The sequence below is a fragment of the Elephantulus edwardii genome, unplaced genomic scaffold, assembly GCF_000299155.1.
Source record: "Elephantulus edwardii isolate Elephantulus edwardi_28Jun2011 unplaced genomic scaffold, EleEdw1.0 scaffold00134, whole genome shotgun sequence".
Lineage (NCBI taxonomy): Eukaryota > Metazoa > Chordata > Mammalia > Macroscelidea > Macroscelididae > Elephantulus > Elephantulus edwardii.
This window is the reverse complement of record NW_006399884.1, coordinates 2,589,442-2,609,311: the sequence shown is the minus strand read 5'-3', so window position 1 is coordinate 2,609,311 and position 19,870 is coordinate 2,589,442. Positions and strand designations below refer to the sequence as shown.

The 19,870-nt window shown below is 36.3% G+C and overlaps 1 protein-coding gene across 5 annotated transcripts in view; it reads left to right on the top strand.

Moving 5' to 3' along the window:
- Positions 1-19,870, top strand: part of RBM26 (RNA binding motif protein 26) — a 114,504-nt gene that overhangs the window by 36,727 nt on the left and 57,907 nt on the right. For 3 of the 5 annotated variants that reach the window (XM_006894063.1, XM_006894062.1, XM_006894061.1), the window contains exons 2-9: positions 900-1,018; positions 1,714-1,850; positions 5,441-5,529; positions 7,113-7,330; positions 9,239-9,499; positions 9,961-10,200; positions 10,624-10,764; positions 11,466-11,606. In XM_006894063.1, coding sequence (XP_006894125.1) covers positions 900-1,018; positions 1,714-1,850; positions 5,441-5,529; positions 7,113-7,330; positions 9,239-9,499; positions 9,961-10,200; positions 10,624-10,764; positions 11,466-11,606 — 1,346 coding nt within the window. Of the gene's footprint in view, positions 1-899; positions 1,019-1,713; positions 1,851-5,440; positions 5,530-7,112; positions 7,331-9,238; positions 9,500-9,960; positions 10,201-10,623; positions 10,765-11,450; positions 11,607-19,870 lie in introns of all 5 variants that reach the window. The other 2 variants (XM_006894060.1, XM_006894059.1) reach the window with 1 other exon arrangement.

Here is a 19,870-nt window from a genome sequence, read left to right as displayed (position 1 = left end):
TTTTGTATATGATAGTTGACTTGTTGTTGTGAGTCAGGAATTTGGAAGCCACATAGGTAGATTTTTCTGACTTTGAGTCACGTATGAGACTTAAGTTAAGCATTAGGCCAGAGCTTTAGTTTTCTTAAGATTTATCTGGTATTGTAGAATCCTCTTCACAACTCATTGTTATGTTTTTCCTGACCCACTTACTGCAGCCCTATGCTTTAAGGCTGCTTATCTGTCTTTAAGACTGCTTGTGTCTTTAAGACGTGGTGTTTTAATTTCTTCCTAACAAGTAGAGAGAGCGAGGATGATGATGATGTGGTAGCTTTTATGATGCAGTCTCAGAAGTCAGACACTGTCATTTCTGTTATATTCTACTTGTTAAAAGTAAGTTAGTAAGTCCAACTCACTTATCAAAGGTGGGGAAGAGAGTGAAAAATTTACATTTGAAGAGAGGAAAGCAACATTTGAATTCTCATTTTAAAATGTAAAGATGAATTGATTGCCCATGGCTTCAACAGTGAGCTCATATGTAGCCACTAGTGTGAGAATGAGCAATGGGGGTTTTTTGGTTTGGTTTTTTTGTTGTTGTTGTTGTTGTTATTGTACTCAGGGTCAGTTTGAGTTGGAACTGACTGAACAGCACCTAACAACAATATCACTATTTTTGTTAATTATAACCTCTTTTTAATAATAAAGGCTACTGATTCTCAAATATATACATAATATATGTGCTGATGATGGCTACATTTACTATGCAAAGAATATTAGTGTAAGAGAGAACATCTTAGGTTTCTTGAATGCCTTTCATAAACTTTTTACATTTATTGGTTTATTTAATTACATTTGTAATTGATTTTAGAATATATATTTTTTTATGGCTATGTTTCCTTCTTCATTTCTTTTTTCTTCAGCTGTGATGCAGATCCATCAGCCCTAGCAAAATATGTTCTGGCTTTGGTAAAGAAAGACAAAAGTGAAAAAGAATTAAAGGCATTATGTATTGATCAGCTTGATGTGTTTCTTCAGAAAGGTAAGATTTTTGTTGTTTATTGAAGACTACTCATACAAAGCTAATATATTTGGCATATATTCTAACTGTAACAAACCACTTTATGACAGTTTATATATTAATAAATTTAATTATAATTAGGGATGATGATTACTGGTTTTATCCATAGTTTACTTATTATTTGTTTATTTGAATTAGAATATTGGGTGGCACAATACTTCTCAACTTTTAAATTTTACTTTCCAGTAGAGAATAATAGGATATGTGTTTGGCACACTTGGTAGGGTTAATGGAAAATAGTCATGACTGGTAGTGATTGGCTCAGAGGCTTTGGACCCTGAGAATTGAGCAGATTACTACTAACTATAGAATTGTGCCATGGCACATTGACTTTGGAAACTATTGACCTTAATATTATTTGTAGATATATAAAAGCTAAAATATATTTTAGGGCACTCTGATGGTATATCAGATGGTTTTCCTACTAGCCGAAAGGCAGTGTGTCTCTGGAAATTCAGATCTACCAGCAGCTCTCAAGAGAAAGATAGGCAATCTCCTGTGTAATTTGTAGTCTTCTGAAAACTCACTGGAGGGTCAGATATGAGTCATTTCCAATTTGATGACAATGAGTGAGTGAAGATGTATTTTATCATATTAGAGATCTTGTGTGTAAAAGTAGAATGAGATAACAAATGTCTTTTGTGTTTGTTTTTTAGAGACACAGATATTTGTGGAAAAACTTTTTGATGCTGTGAATACAAAGAGTTACCTACCTCCTCCAGAACAGCCATCATCAGGAAGCCTAAAGGTAGAATTTTTTCAGCACCAAGAAAAAGATATAAAAAAAGAAGAAGTAAGGATTTTTGGTTTTTAATATACTTTACATGTTCTTTGATACATATCAGGAATAAATAAACTGAAACTTGGGTTTGTTTTGTTTTTTACCTGTTCTGTATGGTGCATCCAGGATACCATCAACTCATCAAGAGGACTTAGAGTATATAATTATACTCAGTGCCAGTAATATTGCACAGTGAATTGTTAGTAAAATCAACAAAGACAAGGCACAGGGTAAAGCTTAGAAGGTCTTCTTGATAAAAGACTTCTTTATATAAGACTTATGACAAATATAGGAAATATTTCTTCCAGTTCAGATGTTTTAGTAGTGTATTGCAAAATGTGGTTCAGTTGCCTGCCACTGGAGAAACCAATCTTAGAGACAGTTGAAATGAAAAAGTAGATTTATTATGTACTAGTATATAATGTCTAATTGGCAGCGTTGGGGTGCATGGTGAAGAGATTGAGATTGTTAACACCTTTAGTTTCCTTGGCTCCACAGTCAACACTCTTGGCATCAGCAGCCAGGAAATTAAAAGATGTACTGTGATGGTAAATCTGCTGTTAGGGACCTCTCCACATTACTGAAGAGCAGTCGTATCACTCTAGAGACTAAGGTGCGTCTGATACAGGCTGTGGTCTTTGCAGTCACTTGCTATGCATTAGAGAGCTGGACAATGACTAGGGAGGATAGAAGGAGAATTGATGCCTTTAAGGTGTGGTGCTGGAGAAGAGCATTGAATGTATCATGACTGCTAAGAAAATGAACAGGTTCATTCTGAGAAAGTTTAACCAGAATCCTCCTTGGAGGCAAGGATTCTGAAGCATCTCACATACTTTGGACATGTTACTAGGAGGGACCAATCCATGGAGGAGGATGCCATGCTTGGGAGGGTGGAGGGACAGCACAGGAGGAAAAGACCCTGTATGAGGTGGATTGATTCAGTGACTGGGGTAATGGGTGTTGGAGACAGTGAGATTGGCACAGGACAGAGCAGGATTTAGGGCTGTTGTACATAGGGTCGCTGTGAATCGCAGGCGACTCAACAGCACGTAACAACAACAACAACAACAACAGTATATAATGTACAGAAATGATGGTAGTTATAGAACATAGTTCTGTACAGAAATGATGTTGGTCATAGAGCAGAGTTTAGGTCTTTTGTGCAAAACTTACTCTTAATTGTATTCGACTTGACAGCACTTTAGCACTGCTAAGTGAAGTATTCAGTAACCTGTGTTGCTGTGATGCTGAACCTTGTTCCATTGGAGTATCAAATACTGAAATGTCTTCCCAGTATGAACAGTGTTTGGTGGAGCTCCCAGTTGTATAACAGGTTTGGAAACAGGAGTGGCATCCACTTCCTAAACCACATGCCTCTGGAAACTCTGAACTTGGTGAAGTGATGACAGTTATGGAAAAGCATTAGGTCTTTTGTTCATAGAGTTGCTATCAGTCAACTTCAACTTGATGGCAATCAATAACAAGCAACAGTATATATGATGGAAGCAGGAGTGGATTCCACTTCCTAAATAACTTGCCTCTGGAAACTCTATGAACTTTGAGAAATGACAGAAGTTCTAGAAAGGCTTCAGGTCTTTTGTTCATAGGGTTGCTGTGACTCATGCTTGACTCGAAAGAAATCAACAACAACAACAGTAGCAACATTAGGAATATGCAAAATAGGACATATGAAACACTTAGCATAGTGGATGACACATGGAAGGGTCTTGTAAATGGCAGCTGCTGTCATTGCTGAGAAAGAAATCCTGGTGGCAGAGTATATTATATGTTTTTTTTTCTGCTAATCAAAAGGTTGGAAGTTCAAATCCATCAACTAATCCTAAGAAGAAGGATTGACATTTTCTTCCCATAAAGATTATATCCTCAAAATCTCCATGTGAGATCACTGTTAGTTGAAACTGATGCAGGAGTAGATTTGGTTAGGTTCTGGGTTTATGGTGGAAAGTATTGTGTGGTGGGAGTTGTGGTTGTGACCTTTGTTTTCTCTTTTGTATTTTCTCTATTGTCTGAAAGGGAACCTCATTAGATGATGTAGGTAATATATATTGTACAAGTAAAAAAAGAAAAAGAAAAATTATATAATAATATGTAATCTATATAAATATATAATATATATCTCAGATTATATAACTAGTCATCATATAATGCAATAAAATATTTTGTAATTAATTATTGTCTTTTATTGTGCTTATGAACATAATTATTACAGCTATGCATGTGTGTGCTTGTGTGCATGATAATAAACCTCCCTTGTAGATTCCTTTGCTTCATATATATTACTCTAGATTTTTTCCTAAAATTAGAGTATTTTTTACTCTTTGTAATATATGACTAGCTGTAAAGCAGACCGGAAAATAGCAGTCAGCAGGAAGTTTTAAAAGGACAAGGACAAAGGAATTGGAATCACAATATGAGTTGTCCACTTTGAAAGTACTGTCTGTATTTTCACTACTTCTGTTTTACTCCTCACTGATGATGTTGCTGTATAATGGAAGACCAAAAGTACATTTTTATTTTAAATTGCATATTTCATATTCAACAATATAGATTTTTGATGGTAAGGAAGAGAAAAGGATCTTTAATTTTAGGAACAGTCTTTTACACAAGTTAATGATGAAGGCTTTGTCTTCTAAATATTGGTACCATAATAATTTATTAATTTTCTGGGCCTGATATAAAGGATATTTATCTTGAATCTTTTGGAACTTGGAACTCCTCAAATTCCAGTCTATATTCTGATTTTAAATGCTATGTTTATTTAGGATAGGTCTTGCATAGTCTGTAGAGAGGTGTTCTGCTAACCCAAAGACCATGCCTCTCTGCCAATTCTGATCTACTGGATAATGCACAGAAAGAGAAAGAGGGATAGTCTCCTCCAGTGTGAATTATAGCTTGGAAATCCAATGGAAAGTCAACTCTGAGTTGGTTCCAACTCTGTGGCAGTGAGATTGCATTTTTTAAAAATTTTCCTTTGCAGTTAAACAATTGTACTTAGTGAGGCTGGCTCAGGATGGGGAAGGGTTCAGAGCTGCTGTACATACAGTTGCTATAGGATGCAGGTGACTTGATGGCACATAAGAACACAGCAACAACACAACAGCAGCAACATGTTATATTGGCTAATTTTTTATTTCAGCCTCTTGTTAGAGTCAAGATCTTGTGGAGAGACTTTTTATTTAAAGGTTGGTTCTTACTTTATTTTGGAGGAACATTCTTCTAAGTGGTACAGTACTCTTCTGTCAATTTGCTGTACTGAGGTAACCTGGAGTTGCTGTAATGCAGAACTTTGTACCATAATGGTTATTCATGGTGGACAGTATTTGATAGAGCTCCCAGTTTAAGACTGGTTTGGAAACAGGAGTGGCATCCACTTCCTAAACCACAAACCTCTGGAAACTATGAACTTTTGAGAAATGGCAATGATTTTAGAACAGGGTTCAGGTCTTTTGCTTATAGGGTTCCTGTTCGACAGCAATCAGACGCAACAACTTTTTGGAATACTTGTAGAAAATTTATTAATATAAATTAAATCATTACAGTAACAGAAAAATACTGAATTGAACACATTTTGTTTGTTTCAGATAACGAAGGAGGATGAACGAGAGAAGAAGTTTTCTAGAAGGTTAAATCACAGTCCTCCACAATCAAGTTCACGATACAGAGAAAACAGGTTAAAATACTCTGTTAGTCATTCTGAATACTGAATAGTTATCATTTACATGAATATTTACACTCCACTTTTATAGAAAAGGGACACGTAACATCTCTCTTTATTGGTATAGAAAAAAATGTAACTAGTTGTTATTTCCTGTTCCTGCTGAATAGTTGGAAGAAGTAAGATTTATAAAGTTTGTTGTATACTAAATAATTAATACTCAAAAATTAGCTTTTATTTTTAACTTCAAATTCCAGTGGACTTTTTTTTAAATTTTATACTGTTTTATCTACAAAGTTTGTATACATTGCTCTTCATACCAGATCCCCCCATCCTACTTCTTCCTGTCAAACCCTGTGACCCCATGATTACCCAACCCACTCCTCCCCCTCCCCTTAGATCCTCATACACATTTTACTAGTTATCTATTTCTGCAGTAATGGTCTTATACAGTATTTGTCCTTTTGGAACTGAGTTGGTTCACTTAGCGTAATACTCTAGCCCTTCTCAAGTGAGGTGATGATTCACAAAACTCCTGCTCCTGTTATTTTGTTGAGACTGTGCACTGTACGTTCAATGATTTCTGCGTGTACATTTGGTGGCATTGATTACATTACTGGCTTTGTACAACTATTTTCACTCTGTTTTGGTGAGTCGTTCGTCTCACATTAACTTGAACACACTGTTCAATGAGTTTCCTAGCTAATCTTTCTAGGTGTTATCAGTTTGATCCCCTATAGAAAATCTTGAAAGAATGTAGTGATCAAAGAAGATAATTTTTTACTAGTTAAGCTTACTTGCCTGGCTTTAAAAACACACCAGGGACTTTTTAGGTTTTAAAAATTATCTCAGGACTATAGTTCCAGAGGTTAAGCCATCCTCCAGAATTCTAGTAAGTCTGTATTCAGTGAGAATTTTATGTTCTTCTCCAGGATCTTACAGAGGTTTCTTTTCACACTTTTTGCCTGAAATTTACCTTATTAATAATTTGTTTCACCACAAAGCCTTCAGATAAATTTAGAATACAGTGTCTCTGAAACAGTAAATGATAGAAGTATAAGACAGTGTACCCTAAATATCCTTTAAGATGTGTGTGTGCGCGTGCACGCCCTCACACATGTTGTTGTTATGTACCCTTGAATCAGAACTGAATCATAGCTCCAGACCCTCCGGTGGATTTTCAGAGGCAATATATCGCACAGGATGACATTGCTCATCTTTCTCCCTTAGAGCAGCCAGTGAATTAGAACTGTGGCAGTGCAACTCCTTACCACCATTTCTTCCTAAGAGATAGAATTTAGCACAAATGCCTAAATGTACTACTATGGATACTAACACATGTAAGATTAAAAGTTATATACCATTTTTATGATTGATGTTTTGGCTTTTAAGCATTTTTTAGAGTACTTAACAAATCATACTTTCCACGCCTCTAGTTGTTTGCATAATTTTCTTATTAGATGATAATTTTCTTACCTGATGATAGGATGAAGAATTAGGATGTTATAAGAATTAGGTATAACTTTTGCATATAATTTGAGTGTTTTCCTTTATGCATTTAAAATTACTTACATAAAATTGATCATATATTTACTTAGAAGTCGAGATGAGAGGAAGAAAGATGACCGTTCTCGAAAAAGAGATTATGATCGAAACCCTCCTCGAAGAGATTCATATAGGGACCGGTACAATAGGAGACGAGGGCGGAGTCGCAGTTACAGCAGGAGTCGGAGTCGAAGTTGGAGTAAAGAGAGACTGCGCGACAGAGATAGAGATAGGAGCAGGACTAGAAGCAGAAGCAGAACCCGAAGCAGAGGTAAATGATATGTATCTCTGTGTATTTTAGGAGCTCTGGTGACCTAGTGCGTTGTTACATGTTAAATTACTAACGAAAAGGTAAACAGTTCAAATCCACCAGCTGCTTCTTAGGAGAAAGATGAGAAATCTCTTCTGTTAAGATTTGTAGCCTCAGAATCTGATGGAGGATTTCCAGGAGTTGGAGTAAACTCAATGAGTGAGTTTGGTTTATGTGTTGTTTCTGTTCAGAAAACTAAAAACTCATTGCCATCGAGCTTGCTTCAGTGGATTTTCGAGGCTGTAAATTGCAGCAGGAAATTATGTGGCTCCTTTGTGTTAGCGGCACAGTTCCCTGCAGACTACACCACCAGAACTCTGCATTTTGCTTCACATTCTTTATTGTGAGCAGTTACATACTGAATGTTAAGCTTTTGGTGGTTTTATTGTTGTTAATGCTCTCTTCTTCCTACTTTAATTTTGATGTATTGTTCAAATTAATGCTTTTTAAAAATTTAATTTTTTCATTTTTTATAAATTGAAATCACAACGAATTATTAATGTACAATCAGATTATTTAAAAATATTGACAGTACTAAGTGTTGGTGAATGAGTATAGATGAATTGAACTCTGGAAACTGGAGCTGTACTCTAAAATATTAAACCTGCATCAGTGCATTGATTCACCTGTTTTTAGTATTTACTCAAGAGAAATGAAAATTTACCTGTACACAAGGTCTAGCACAAATGTTTATGTCAGTTGAGCATTAAAAAGCAGTGAACTGATAGAGGCCACAATGTGGATTAGTCTTATAATAATAATGATGTGGACTGGCGGAAGTTGAATGAACTTAAGTGTATAAATTCTAGAAACTGCAAGCTAATCAGTATAACATATAACCAATCTGTAATTACCTGAGCTTGGAGCATGGGTGAGCTGTGTTACATAGAAGGACACAGGGAACCTTTTGGGGTGAAGAGTATAGTCATTATCTTGATTGTGATAATGGTTTCTCAGGTATGTATTAAGACTGATTAAATTGTATATGTGAAATGATAAGCAGATTGTTATATACCATTAATACTGCAAAACTGTAAAAATTGAAAATTTTGCAGATGTTTATGTTCATGAGAATGGCACATCTATATATAAATTTTCTTCCAGTATTTAAATTGAAAATGAGGTGTTGAAGGCTGTAAAGCAACTAAAATATCTTTGAGTAAGACAGGATTATTGATGCTTAGATATATTTTTTTAATTTTTTTTGACGCTTAGATTTTTCATTAACATTTCAGCCTTATCCCCATACTTTTAGATTTTATGGTAGTGATTGCCATAGATTGAACTCCAACTTAGCAACCCTTTGAACAACAGATAAAAACTACCCTCTATGCTTCAGTGTATTTTTACATGTAATATCTTTTCTCTTTTTTGGGGACCTTTTACAACTTTAGGTTTTTTTGTTTATAGTTAATAAAAACTTCTGTTTTTTTGTTTTCCCCTGTCATGTGTTCATTCTTTGTGTGTGTGTGTACATTCTTAAAGAATGCAAAAAAACACTAGAATCTTGAGATAGATGACAACTAAGTATTCATCACTGGAAGAATAACTATGCTCTTATTTTCATGTTTGGTCTTGTGAGCTAAAGTTGCATACAGAGATTACAGTGAAGAAAGTAGGATGCCACTTGTTTTTATTATAGAATGCCAAGAAAAGAAAAAAAAAGAAAACTCAAAACATAGTTTCAACAATTTTTTGCCTTATTTTATAGTTTGTTCCTATTACGTAGAAATAACTTATTTCCGAACATTATGCATTAATAGTTTTTTAAGAAGAATGACTGTACAAAAATATTAAACCATTTCTCTTTGATAGGATCTGACATTTATTTATAAAGTGTAACTATAGGTAATTTATATTTTGTTATAGAAAGAGATCTAGTGAAACCTAAATACGACTTGGACAGAACGGATCCGTTAGAGAATAATTATACTCCAGTCTCTTCAGTCCCTAACATTTCATCTGGCCACTACCCTGTACCTACTTTGAGCAGTACTATTACAGTAATTGCTCCTACACATCATGGTAATAATACTACCGAAAGTTGGTCTGAATTTCACGAAGACCAGGTGGACCATAATTCCTATGTCAGACCACCAATGCCAAAGAAACGATGTAGAGACTATGATGGTAAGTCTTTTCATTTGTTTCATGAAATACTGAATTAATATTTCTGGTTGAGCAAATTTTGTAAATTAGATTATACAGTTATTTAAAACTTAGTACTGATAGCAGCAGCAGTAGAAAGTTTATGCCAATTTTATAGAAACTTTAAGTTACTACTTATGGAATATCAGTATTAGATGATATTTATTTTTATAGCAATGTTAATATATTATAAATATTTATCAATTGAGTAAGTATCTGCTGATTTGCCTAATTCTGTGATGATTTTTTGTTGTGTATGTTAGAGGTTTTAGTATTACTGATACAGTGTTGGTAAAATACCAGTAATATTTTATACTACTAGTATTAATAGCTCTTATGAAATAGTTATACTTGCTCAGCATTTAAAATACTTAAATTTTTCAGTATCTTAATTTTGTTAACTTTCTACATTTTTTGGGTTTTTTTTTACCCATTTTCTACAGAAAAAGGTTTTTGTATGAGAGGAGATATGTGTCCTTTTGATCATGGAAGTGACCCAGTAGTTGTAGAAGATGTGAATCTTCCTGGTATGCTGCCTTTCCCAGCACAGCCTCCTGTTGTTGAAGGACCGCCTCCTCCTGGACTCCCTCCACCTCCACCAATTCTTACACCTCCACCTGTGAATCTTAGACCCCCAGTACCACCCCCAGGTCCATTACCACCTAGTCTGCCACCTGTTACAGGTAACTAAATATTAAGTTTGCTGTATTTAATGTCTACCTGTTCTTAGTCATTTTATAAAGTTAATATAGTGTTTGCTTTTGTTAAAAATATCTAAGCTAATCCTAGAGTTGCTTCATAGAAATTATGAGTAAAAACTACCATTCGGAGTACTCTAGTTTTGTAAGCTTTGCAAGTTGTTAAGGTTTGTAGGGGCCTTATATTAGGTACAGTTCTAACAAAATGCAATGCCTGTGATCCTTTATAACTTAAGACAAGCCCTTTAGGAACATATAGAAAGGATATTTTACCTAGAAAAATACTAGTAAGAACTTAGATTGTATAGATTATTGACTGATAAATGAAAATAGCCTTGTTTTAATGTACAATAACGTATTTTATTTGTTTGCTTTCAGATGATATTTCTTATTCTTTGGTTTTGACAGGACCACCCCCTCCACTTCCTCCCTTGCAGCCATCTGGCATGGATGCTCCTCCAAATTCTGCAACCAGTTCTGTTCCTACTGTAGTAACAACTGGCATTCATCACCAGCCTCCTCCGGCTCCACCCTCTCTTTTCACTGCAGGTGCAGTTTTGACCCTTTCAATATTCATAATAGAGTTTAAATGAGGATTTTTAAAATGTCTAGAGAGTAAATCGCTTTTTCAGTTCTGTCTCAGTAAAATCATACTGAATACATTATAGACATGAATTTTTGTTAAATGTAAGTCTGTAACTTCTTGTGTAGCATCGAGTTGGAATCAACTCCAAGCTGACTATCCAACAGATTTTTCAGAGGCAGTAAATCACCTGGGAAGAGATTGCCTATCTTTGTTCCACGGAGCGGCTGTTTATTCATACTGCATGCCTTTGGACTGACAGTGCAACTTCTTTACGACCAAGCCACTAGAAGATTTAAGAACAATTTTTATAAAACCATGTTTCCTTTAGTTCCTAAGTTACTCAGCGTTTTACCTGTTGAATATTAGTAGTAATAAGTTGCATAAAGGGAACTCTGGTGGCCTCTTACCTGGTGGTAAGGAGTTGCACTGCCAACCAAAAGGCAGTCAGTTCAAATCACCAGCTGCTCCATTAGAGAAAGATGAGGTTTCCTCGTATGTGATTTTCAGCCTCTGAAAACCTGAAGTAGCTGTGAGTCATTTCTGACTTGATGACACTGAGTAGAATAACAACTTCTAGTATAATTTACTTTTTCTATGATTAGTTAAAAAATTTACCAAGTGGAATTCTATAATTGTTTTTTAATTACAGTTTTTGTTTTACCAGATACATATGACACAGATGGCTACAATCCTGAAGCCCCAAGCATAACAAACACTTCCAGACCTATGTATAGACACAGAGTGCATGCACAGAGGCCTAACTTGATAGGACTAACATCAGGGGATATGGATTTGCCACCCAGAGGTATTATGATTAATATTTTCTTACTACTTTCATATCGAGTCGCAAAACATTTTTAAAGAACTAGCAGTTCTGTGCTGATCTCCCATGAGAGAAAAGGTAATGTATGCTGCTTTATTTTACTGACATTTTATTCTATTATCCTAAAAGAAGGAACTTTCGGAAGTACACACTATCTAAGGTAGGTTTTTTTTTTTGGTTGGTGTTTTCATATATTATTTGTAGTCTTAACTAGGTTAAACTTTTGGGGAAAAAAATACCCGCAAACTCACTACCATCAACTTGTTTCTAATTCATGGCAACCCTTCATCAGATTTCTGAAGCGGTAAGTTGTAACCAGAGTTATAACTTATCTTTCTCCCTCAAAACCACACTAGTGGCTTCAAACTCCAGGAGAAGCCCAACCGTGGAATTAGAACACTTCGTTATGGACAGTGCCACAAAAGCTCCCAAACTCTGTCAACTAATCCTTTAATTCCTGAAGATAGTCTTTTTTACTTTGTATAATGAAATCACTTTTCCACATCTTTTCAGCACATACTTACTTTTGGTTCATATTCATTATGTTAGAATTTGATATTGGTTGCGGTTGTATATTTAAAGGAATTAAATTTCATGGAATCACTACCTTGCTGAAATTTTTTAGATTAGATTTTAATAAGATTTTAAAAGGAAGAATAGGATAAGAATTTAGGCTGGAACAGTCACAAGCCCTGGAAGCAATGTGGTATGAAAGAGCATTGGAGAGAGAAGAGAGTTTTACATAAACTTGAAAGAAGTAAAATTTACTGTGGTTCACATCTACAGTGTTATGAAATTGTTAGATTTAATAGAATATATTAAATATACTTAGAAACTGAGCATTATATATATACTTGTTGTTGTTATGTGCCATCGAGTCGCTTGCTACTCATAGCAACCCTGTGTACAACAGCCCTAAACTCTGCTCTGTCCTGTGCCAATCGCACTGTCTCCAACACTCCCATCCTGATTTCCCAGTCACTGAATCAGTCCACCTCATAGAGGGCGTTCCCCTCCTGCGCTGTCCCTCCACCCTCCCAAACATGATGTCCTTCTCCAAGGACCAGTCTCTCCTCACATGTCCAAAGAATGTTAGAAGGAGCCTCAGAATCCTTGCCTCCAAGGAGCCACCCACTTTAACCCTTTCCAGGACGAATCTGTTTGTTTTCCTAGCAGTCCATGGCATTCTCAATACTCTTCTCCCGCACCACAGCTCAAAGGCATCAATTCTCCTTCTATCCTCTTTGGCCATTGTCCAACTCTGATGCATAACAAGTGATTGCGAAGACCATGGCCTGTATCAAACGCACCTTAGTCTCCAGAGAGACACTTACTATACTTAAAAACTTAAGCATTCCCCCCAAAACTCTCTGCTATTTAATTCCTTTTTATTTCCTACCTTTTCTTGATGCCTTGCCTGATCAAAAAAATGTCATGAGAATTCACTCATACTGTTGACTCCAAACCAACTCTTAGCTGCCATCAGGTTGTTTAAAGGCTGTAAATCCCATGGAAGAGATTGCCTGTTTTTGTTCTTCAGAGCTCCTGGTGAATTTGAGCAATCCACTTTTGCCTGGTCAGGGCAGCTCCCTACCCACTGTTGTTGTTGTTAAGTGCCGTCGAGTTGTAGGCAACTCATAGCAACCCTATGAACGAAAGACCTGGAAACTTGTATAACTTTTGTCCTTTCTCCAGGTTCATAAGATTTCCAGAGGCAAGCTGTTTCGAAAGTGGATGCCTCTCCTAATTCCAAGCTTGTTTGAATCGGAGAGCTCCACCAAAAACTGTCCGCCATCGGTAACCATTCTTGCATTTGACACGTCAGTGTCACAGTGTTCAGCTACACAGCAACCACGAGTTGTCTCTCTCTACAGCAAGTGGACAGACCAGGGCTATACGACCTAGAAGAATGTTTTACCAAAAACAAAGATAGGCCTGAGGGCCATAGATTAGAGTCACCCACATTGGCTTGGTAGCATCACTTTCTGTCCACGAGGCCACCTGACTTCTCTCTGTTCTGGTGGTGGTGTTAAGTGCCGTCGAGTTGTAGGCGACTCATACTGACCCTATGAATGAAAGACAACTTTCATCCTTTGTCCAGGTTCATAGGGTTTCCAGAGGCAAGCTATTTTGGAGGTGGATGCCAGTCCTGCTTCCAAGCTTGTTTTAATCGGGGAGCTCCACCAAACACTGCCCACTATGCCCTACCCACTAGGCCACTTAAATAAGTAACCTAAGAAAAAAAAGTATGATGAATTTGTAACCATTTATATTACAGTTTTTCATTTGTTGTTTGGCAGTCATCTACTACAAGACACAGAACCATCTTTCTTTGTGTGTTCAGGAATTTTTCATGATTAAAGTGTGTAGAATATAGTAAAGTAAGACATTTATTGGAGTCCTCCTCCTTTCCTTTTATATCTCCCAAGACCGTTGTAATAACTATCACAACAACAACAAAAACAAAAAATATTTGTAACAGTTACTTTGTAAAGCAAAAGGAACTCTGGTTTCTTACTGGATGAGGAGTTGCGTTGCCAACCCAACTTACATATTTGAATTTACCAGCTGCTTTGAGAGAAAATGATAATCTCTCTGGTGTGATTTACTAGTTCTCAAAACCTGCTGGACTGAGAGAAAAACTGGATAAATTATGTTTACTGCATTGAAGCCGATGAGGGAGAGAATAGTTTAAAATTAATATATTTTAGGGCATTATGATTATCATAAGAGTCAGGAATGAGGGTTGCAGAGTGGAGTATACTTGGGGTGGGGGTGGGGATGTGTGGGCTGGGGGAGGAGATTGTACAAATGAAGGAGTTTGTCTTTTGCTTTTCAAGGAGAGGAGGGAACTGGGGGTGGGGGTGGGGTGGGTGGGTAGAAAAGTGCAACAATGAATGAACGGAATTCCAGAATCTCTGTAGATGTTCATGGAAATTAATAATAATAATAATAAAATAAAATTAAAAAAGAACAAAAACCTGCTGGAGAGTTAGAGATGAGTCAGTTTTGAGTCAATGCCATATAACAACAGCAACAACAACATAGAAGGCCAGAGAGCTTGGGGGTATAGTGTTTTTTCCCATCGATGATGCCTTTCATATAATCCTACAATGGTTCGAGTCTTTTGTTACTGATGTTCACTTGAGAGGATCCTTAAATTCAAGTGGGGTATTTTTCTATTTATGGAGTCTCAAGATTTAATTTTCTTCAATTTCCACCTGAAATGCTTGTGATAACCTCTTACACAGTTGATCCTTAGTTTTATTATGACTATTGACATTGAACTTCTCCATTGTCTCCACAGTCAGTCAGTTTGATTCCTATGTATTCCATCTGGTAAAGTTCACAGGTATGTTGTTGATTGCCTTTGAGTCAAGCACGACTCAAACAATCAACAATAACATACTTATGAACTTTACTAGATGGAATCCATAGGAATGTTGTTGAAAAGATATTTCCAATGAGTAGGACATAGCGTATGCTCATTTTCAGAACCTCTCCCATCTTTTTGGTCATTACTTAAATTATTTTTTAAAAATTTTTATTTATTTATATATTTTAATGAACATTTACAGAAATTTTGGATTTCCACTCATTCGTTGTTGTGTTTTTCTCCCTGTCCATCCCCGCCCCCCCCCCCCCTTCACTCTTCTCTTTAAAAAGTAAAAGAAAAATTTCCTTCATTGGTATACAGTTCCCCTGCCCCAAGTATACTCCACTATGCAACCTTCATTCTGGACTCGTCATAACCATAATACCCAATCATATATCGCTTTTATTTTTCATCAAGTGGATATTTCATGTTTTTTTTCTGGGATATGCCACTCAAATTAGTTAGTTATTGCTCATCTTATGTAAAAAGAGCAAGGGCCATGTGCGGATGGTTCTTTCTGTTCTTTATTTCACAATGGGGAATTATGTCTGTAACAGCATTTAGCAGCATAGAACCAATTCCCATGATTTCAGACATGTCCCCTGTGCTTTCTATACCTCATTTTCCTCATTGTAACACTGATCTCACTGCTTTGCTGGGTCCAAAACTCAAAATCATATTGGGGAAGTTAAAAGGTTATAATCCAGATTAATAGCAGAATACTGTCAGGACATCTTCCAAGTGTGCACATAGGCACCTTAGTCTTGAGCCTGACAGCTTTAGACCAGTGGTACAGAGTTCTCAACCCTGCCAATATGGGCTCCCCCCTCCCCCAGCTGTCCAACAAACTTGGGTGAAGGCTATTTAACTTAGCTCTGATTCTGGTCCATTGGGGAGCTAGTAGCAGTTCCATCTTACGTTGATTCTCCAGTTCTCTGCTTTGGTCATAGCTGCTGCTGCTGCTGCTGCTGTAATTCTAGCTGGCACAAGAATGTCTGGTCAAGAAGGCCATCCACTGCATTCCTACCTCTCCTTTACTGATGGTGAGAGAGACTTTCTGCTGCTGCAGTTGCTCACATATATTGGCAAGACTATCCAGTTCCCTGGTTGATTGTTTAAACTGGTTATCACCTTGAGGACAGACTAACATCCTATTTGCATATCTCTGCCCATACACATGGCAGATTCAAAGTCTGTGCATAGGAAGCCATTTTGAATAATAAAGTCCATACCTTACTGTTAAAACAGGTGGCATGTATATGTGGCAGTACAGATCGATGTTCATTAGAGCCACTCATGTCAATGCCAGTCCAATTTCTGATTTGACTAAGACAGAAGATGGGTGAGATTACTTGTATATAGTTACATGGTGCTTGGAGTTAAGACAGTTTAAACACTACGTATCTCTAGTTACTGGCTATTAGAAGAGACACTAGTGAAAGATAAGCATCTGGCATAGTAGTTAGAAATTTGATGACTATTTTTTTAGTCATTTTTGTATAAACTTTTTGATGGCATCATGGACTTTTTTAATAAGCTACTTTGAAGAGTATTTTTTATTAATAAATTTCTGTGTACCAGTCAACAGATTTAGCAACCTATTTAAAATGATGATTGCCTGTTTTTGTATTTTCCTTATTGTATTTCAAGTTTTCCTCTAATTTAAGGTAACTCTCTGGTGGCGTCATCCTTAGCAAGTCTATAACCAAAAGGTGACATATCTCTAGTGGTAGAAATACCCCAGTGACTCCTCAGGAGAAAGAGGGCAGTTTCCTCTCTTGTGGGTTCCAGCTCTGAAACATCTGCTGGATTGGTCAGCTTTGAGTTGTTTCTGACTTGAAGACAAAGAACTTTTCGAGTGTTTTTCCTCCTTATATGTTCTCATTTGTTTTTACCTTTTTGGAATTTGCAATTTACTGTCCTGGATTTGGACATTCAGAATAGTACATTCAGAAATATACTATTGTGTTGTTTAAAAAAATATTTTTAAACAAGAATATTTTTATTAATAGATAATGTTTTACAAGATTTTATGATGCTTAGAATTCTGATTGTTAATAATCTCCACTCTTTTAGTGAGCAGCCATTTGTAGTTAGCTGTTTGTATTACCCAGTGACTCTTCTTGCAGCCTTAATTTAATTTATTGTGGACTGTTATGTTGACTTTCATGATCAGTATTTTAATCTTGATGGAAATTATTAAACAAATGAAAAAAATTCAAGGTTTTGTTGCCTTGGAGTTAACTAAGAGTGACCCAGGACCCCTAATACTGTTTTTTCCTAGACTTCTAAGGAGGCAGAAAACTTGATATGAACTGCCATGGTTGGATGTAAGTCAGGGACTGGGTTATGAAGTTTTTCATTGTTTCTATGTACCCTCAAGTTCATTCCAGCTCATGACCTGCTGTGATGGAGTTGAAACTGTTCCAGATAGAGGTTTATTAGACTATAAGCTCTTTTTTAAATTTATTTTTTAAATTGGAGTTTATAATCATGATTGATTTGCCTTTTCCATTCAAATGTCCATACACATAACATTAATTTGAATGGATTAATCTTAATTATAACATTATAATTAATCTTAATTTTTAATTATAAGGGAGCACTGGTGGCCTAATGATAAGGAGCTGTGCTGGCAACTTAAAAGCCTTTGATTAGAATTTACCAGTTGCTCTAGGGGGAGAAAGATGGCACTTTCCTCTTGTGCCATTTACTGCCTCTGAAAACCCACTTGAGGGTTGGTTCTGACTTGATGGCACACATAACCACAATATAATTAATTGCAATGCTTCATTATATTGCCTTTTTCTTCACCTAATTTGTTGGTAGGTGCCCTCAATTCGTATGAGTCATAGTGACCTGGTGTGCAGCAGATAAGAGGTCTGTCCTATCCTGCTTATCTATGTATTAATTTTTACTCCCTTCTCCCTACTTCCTTGTTGCTACTCTCTACAATTGTCTGTAACACTTTCCTTAGTTTTTTACATTAATCATTTTGTGATTGCATAATTTGTTTGCTATATATTCATGTTGTGCAATATATCATGAATTTTTGATCATTTTCACTCATACATCATAGTCCATTATGTCTCTGAATGTGCCATAGTTTCTTTAGCTAGGCTGTAACCTTTAAGGTAGCAGATTGCCAGGATTTTTTGGTCTATGCTAAATTCATATTGCTGATCTTTGGGTTAGCCATTGGCTTTCCCAGTTTGTAGGTTTTTTTTAAAAAAAAAATCATCTCCAGGGTCACCTATTTTGAATAATATTGCATGAGTTCCTTGCTGAGTGGAATAGCTGAGTGAAATATTTGTCACAAAAGGACAAATACTGCATGGTGCCACTGTTGTAGATCGGAACTGACATCAGGGTCGGGGTGACACTGAGAAAAATTGGATCAGTTATGTATACTGATTGAAACAGATCAGGGAGAGAACAGTTTAAAAGTGATACATGATCGAGTAATGACAAGAGTCCAGAATGAAGGTTGCATAGTGGAGTGTACTTGGTGGGGGGATTGTATAGCAATGAAGGAATCTTACTTTTCAAAGAGAAGAGCAAACTGGTGGAGGGGGCTGGGCAGAGAGAAAAATGCAACAATGAATGAATGGAAATCCAAAATCTCAGTAAATGTTCATTAAAATTAATAAAATGAAATCATCATTGAAAATTTTAAGTAATAAAACAATCTATTAAAAGGTATTTGGGGAATTTTTATATACAGTTTGAAATATTCTGCTAATTATACAATGAGGAACTTTCTTTTGTACTTTTAATACTGATTTATTCAGACAAAGCAGCTCTGGTGGCATAGTCTGTAGGTAGGTGGTTGGCATTGCAAACCTTTCTAGTGGCCCCATCTTTCTTGTGGTTAGAATCCACCTGTGGCTCTCAAGACCATCTCCTCCTTGTCATTTACAGCCTTGGAAACCTCATGGAAGGTTGGCTGTTAACCAGTTCTGAATTGATGTCAGTTTTTTAGTCCATTTAAATAAATGCCAATAAAGGCAGTATGAGTGAGAGAATTATAAGTGAATTAAAGAATCATCATCACAGCTCAGTCCCCAGCCATTAAGTCAATTCCAGCTCCTCATGACACTATAGGATCGAGTAAGATTGCTTCATAACATTTCCAAGGCTATAAGCTCTGGTGGCCTATATTGATGATAAGCTGTGCTGCAGCTCCAAAGATAGTTCAAATGTACCACTGTTCCAAGGGAGAAGGATGGACAATTTCCTCTGCATTTTACTGCCTCTGAAAACCCACTAGAGAATCATCTATGAGTCATTTCCAACTTGACAGCAACAAGTCTTTGCTAGAGTAAATACACATTACTGTCTCTCCCTAGTCCGCCTTCAGATGAGAAACCTTTCATTTTTATTTTTCTAAAAGAAAATAGATATTGAATGTTTCATATATTCAACATCTAACCAGTGAACCAGCCAGACTTGGGAAGTCCATGGGCAAAGAAACTGTAACCCGTAATTCTCTTATTGAGCTAGTACTACATAGGTACTACTAAGCAAATAAGCTTCACTTTGCTCTGTAACTTTGAGCAATTCTAGACACTGGATGATTCCATTCATGCATCTGGGAGGTGTAGAATGCATCAGAATTCAACAACACATCTGGTAACTTTGAAACAGAAGGGGGGAGGGTAGAATGAGAAGGCATAATAGGTCATTTTTGTTGTTGTTGACTTAACAGTAGTAGTGGTAGTGTAAGTTTACAGATCAGATAAGATTTCCCCCCCTATTCAACAGTTTATACAGTCTTGCTTTGTGACATTAGTTTCATTCCCAAAATGTAACAACATTCTTCTGGCTTTCTGCCTAGATTCTCAGTTTCCGTTCCTTGTTTGTACTTTTT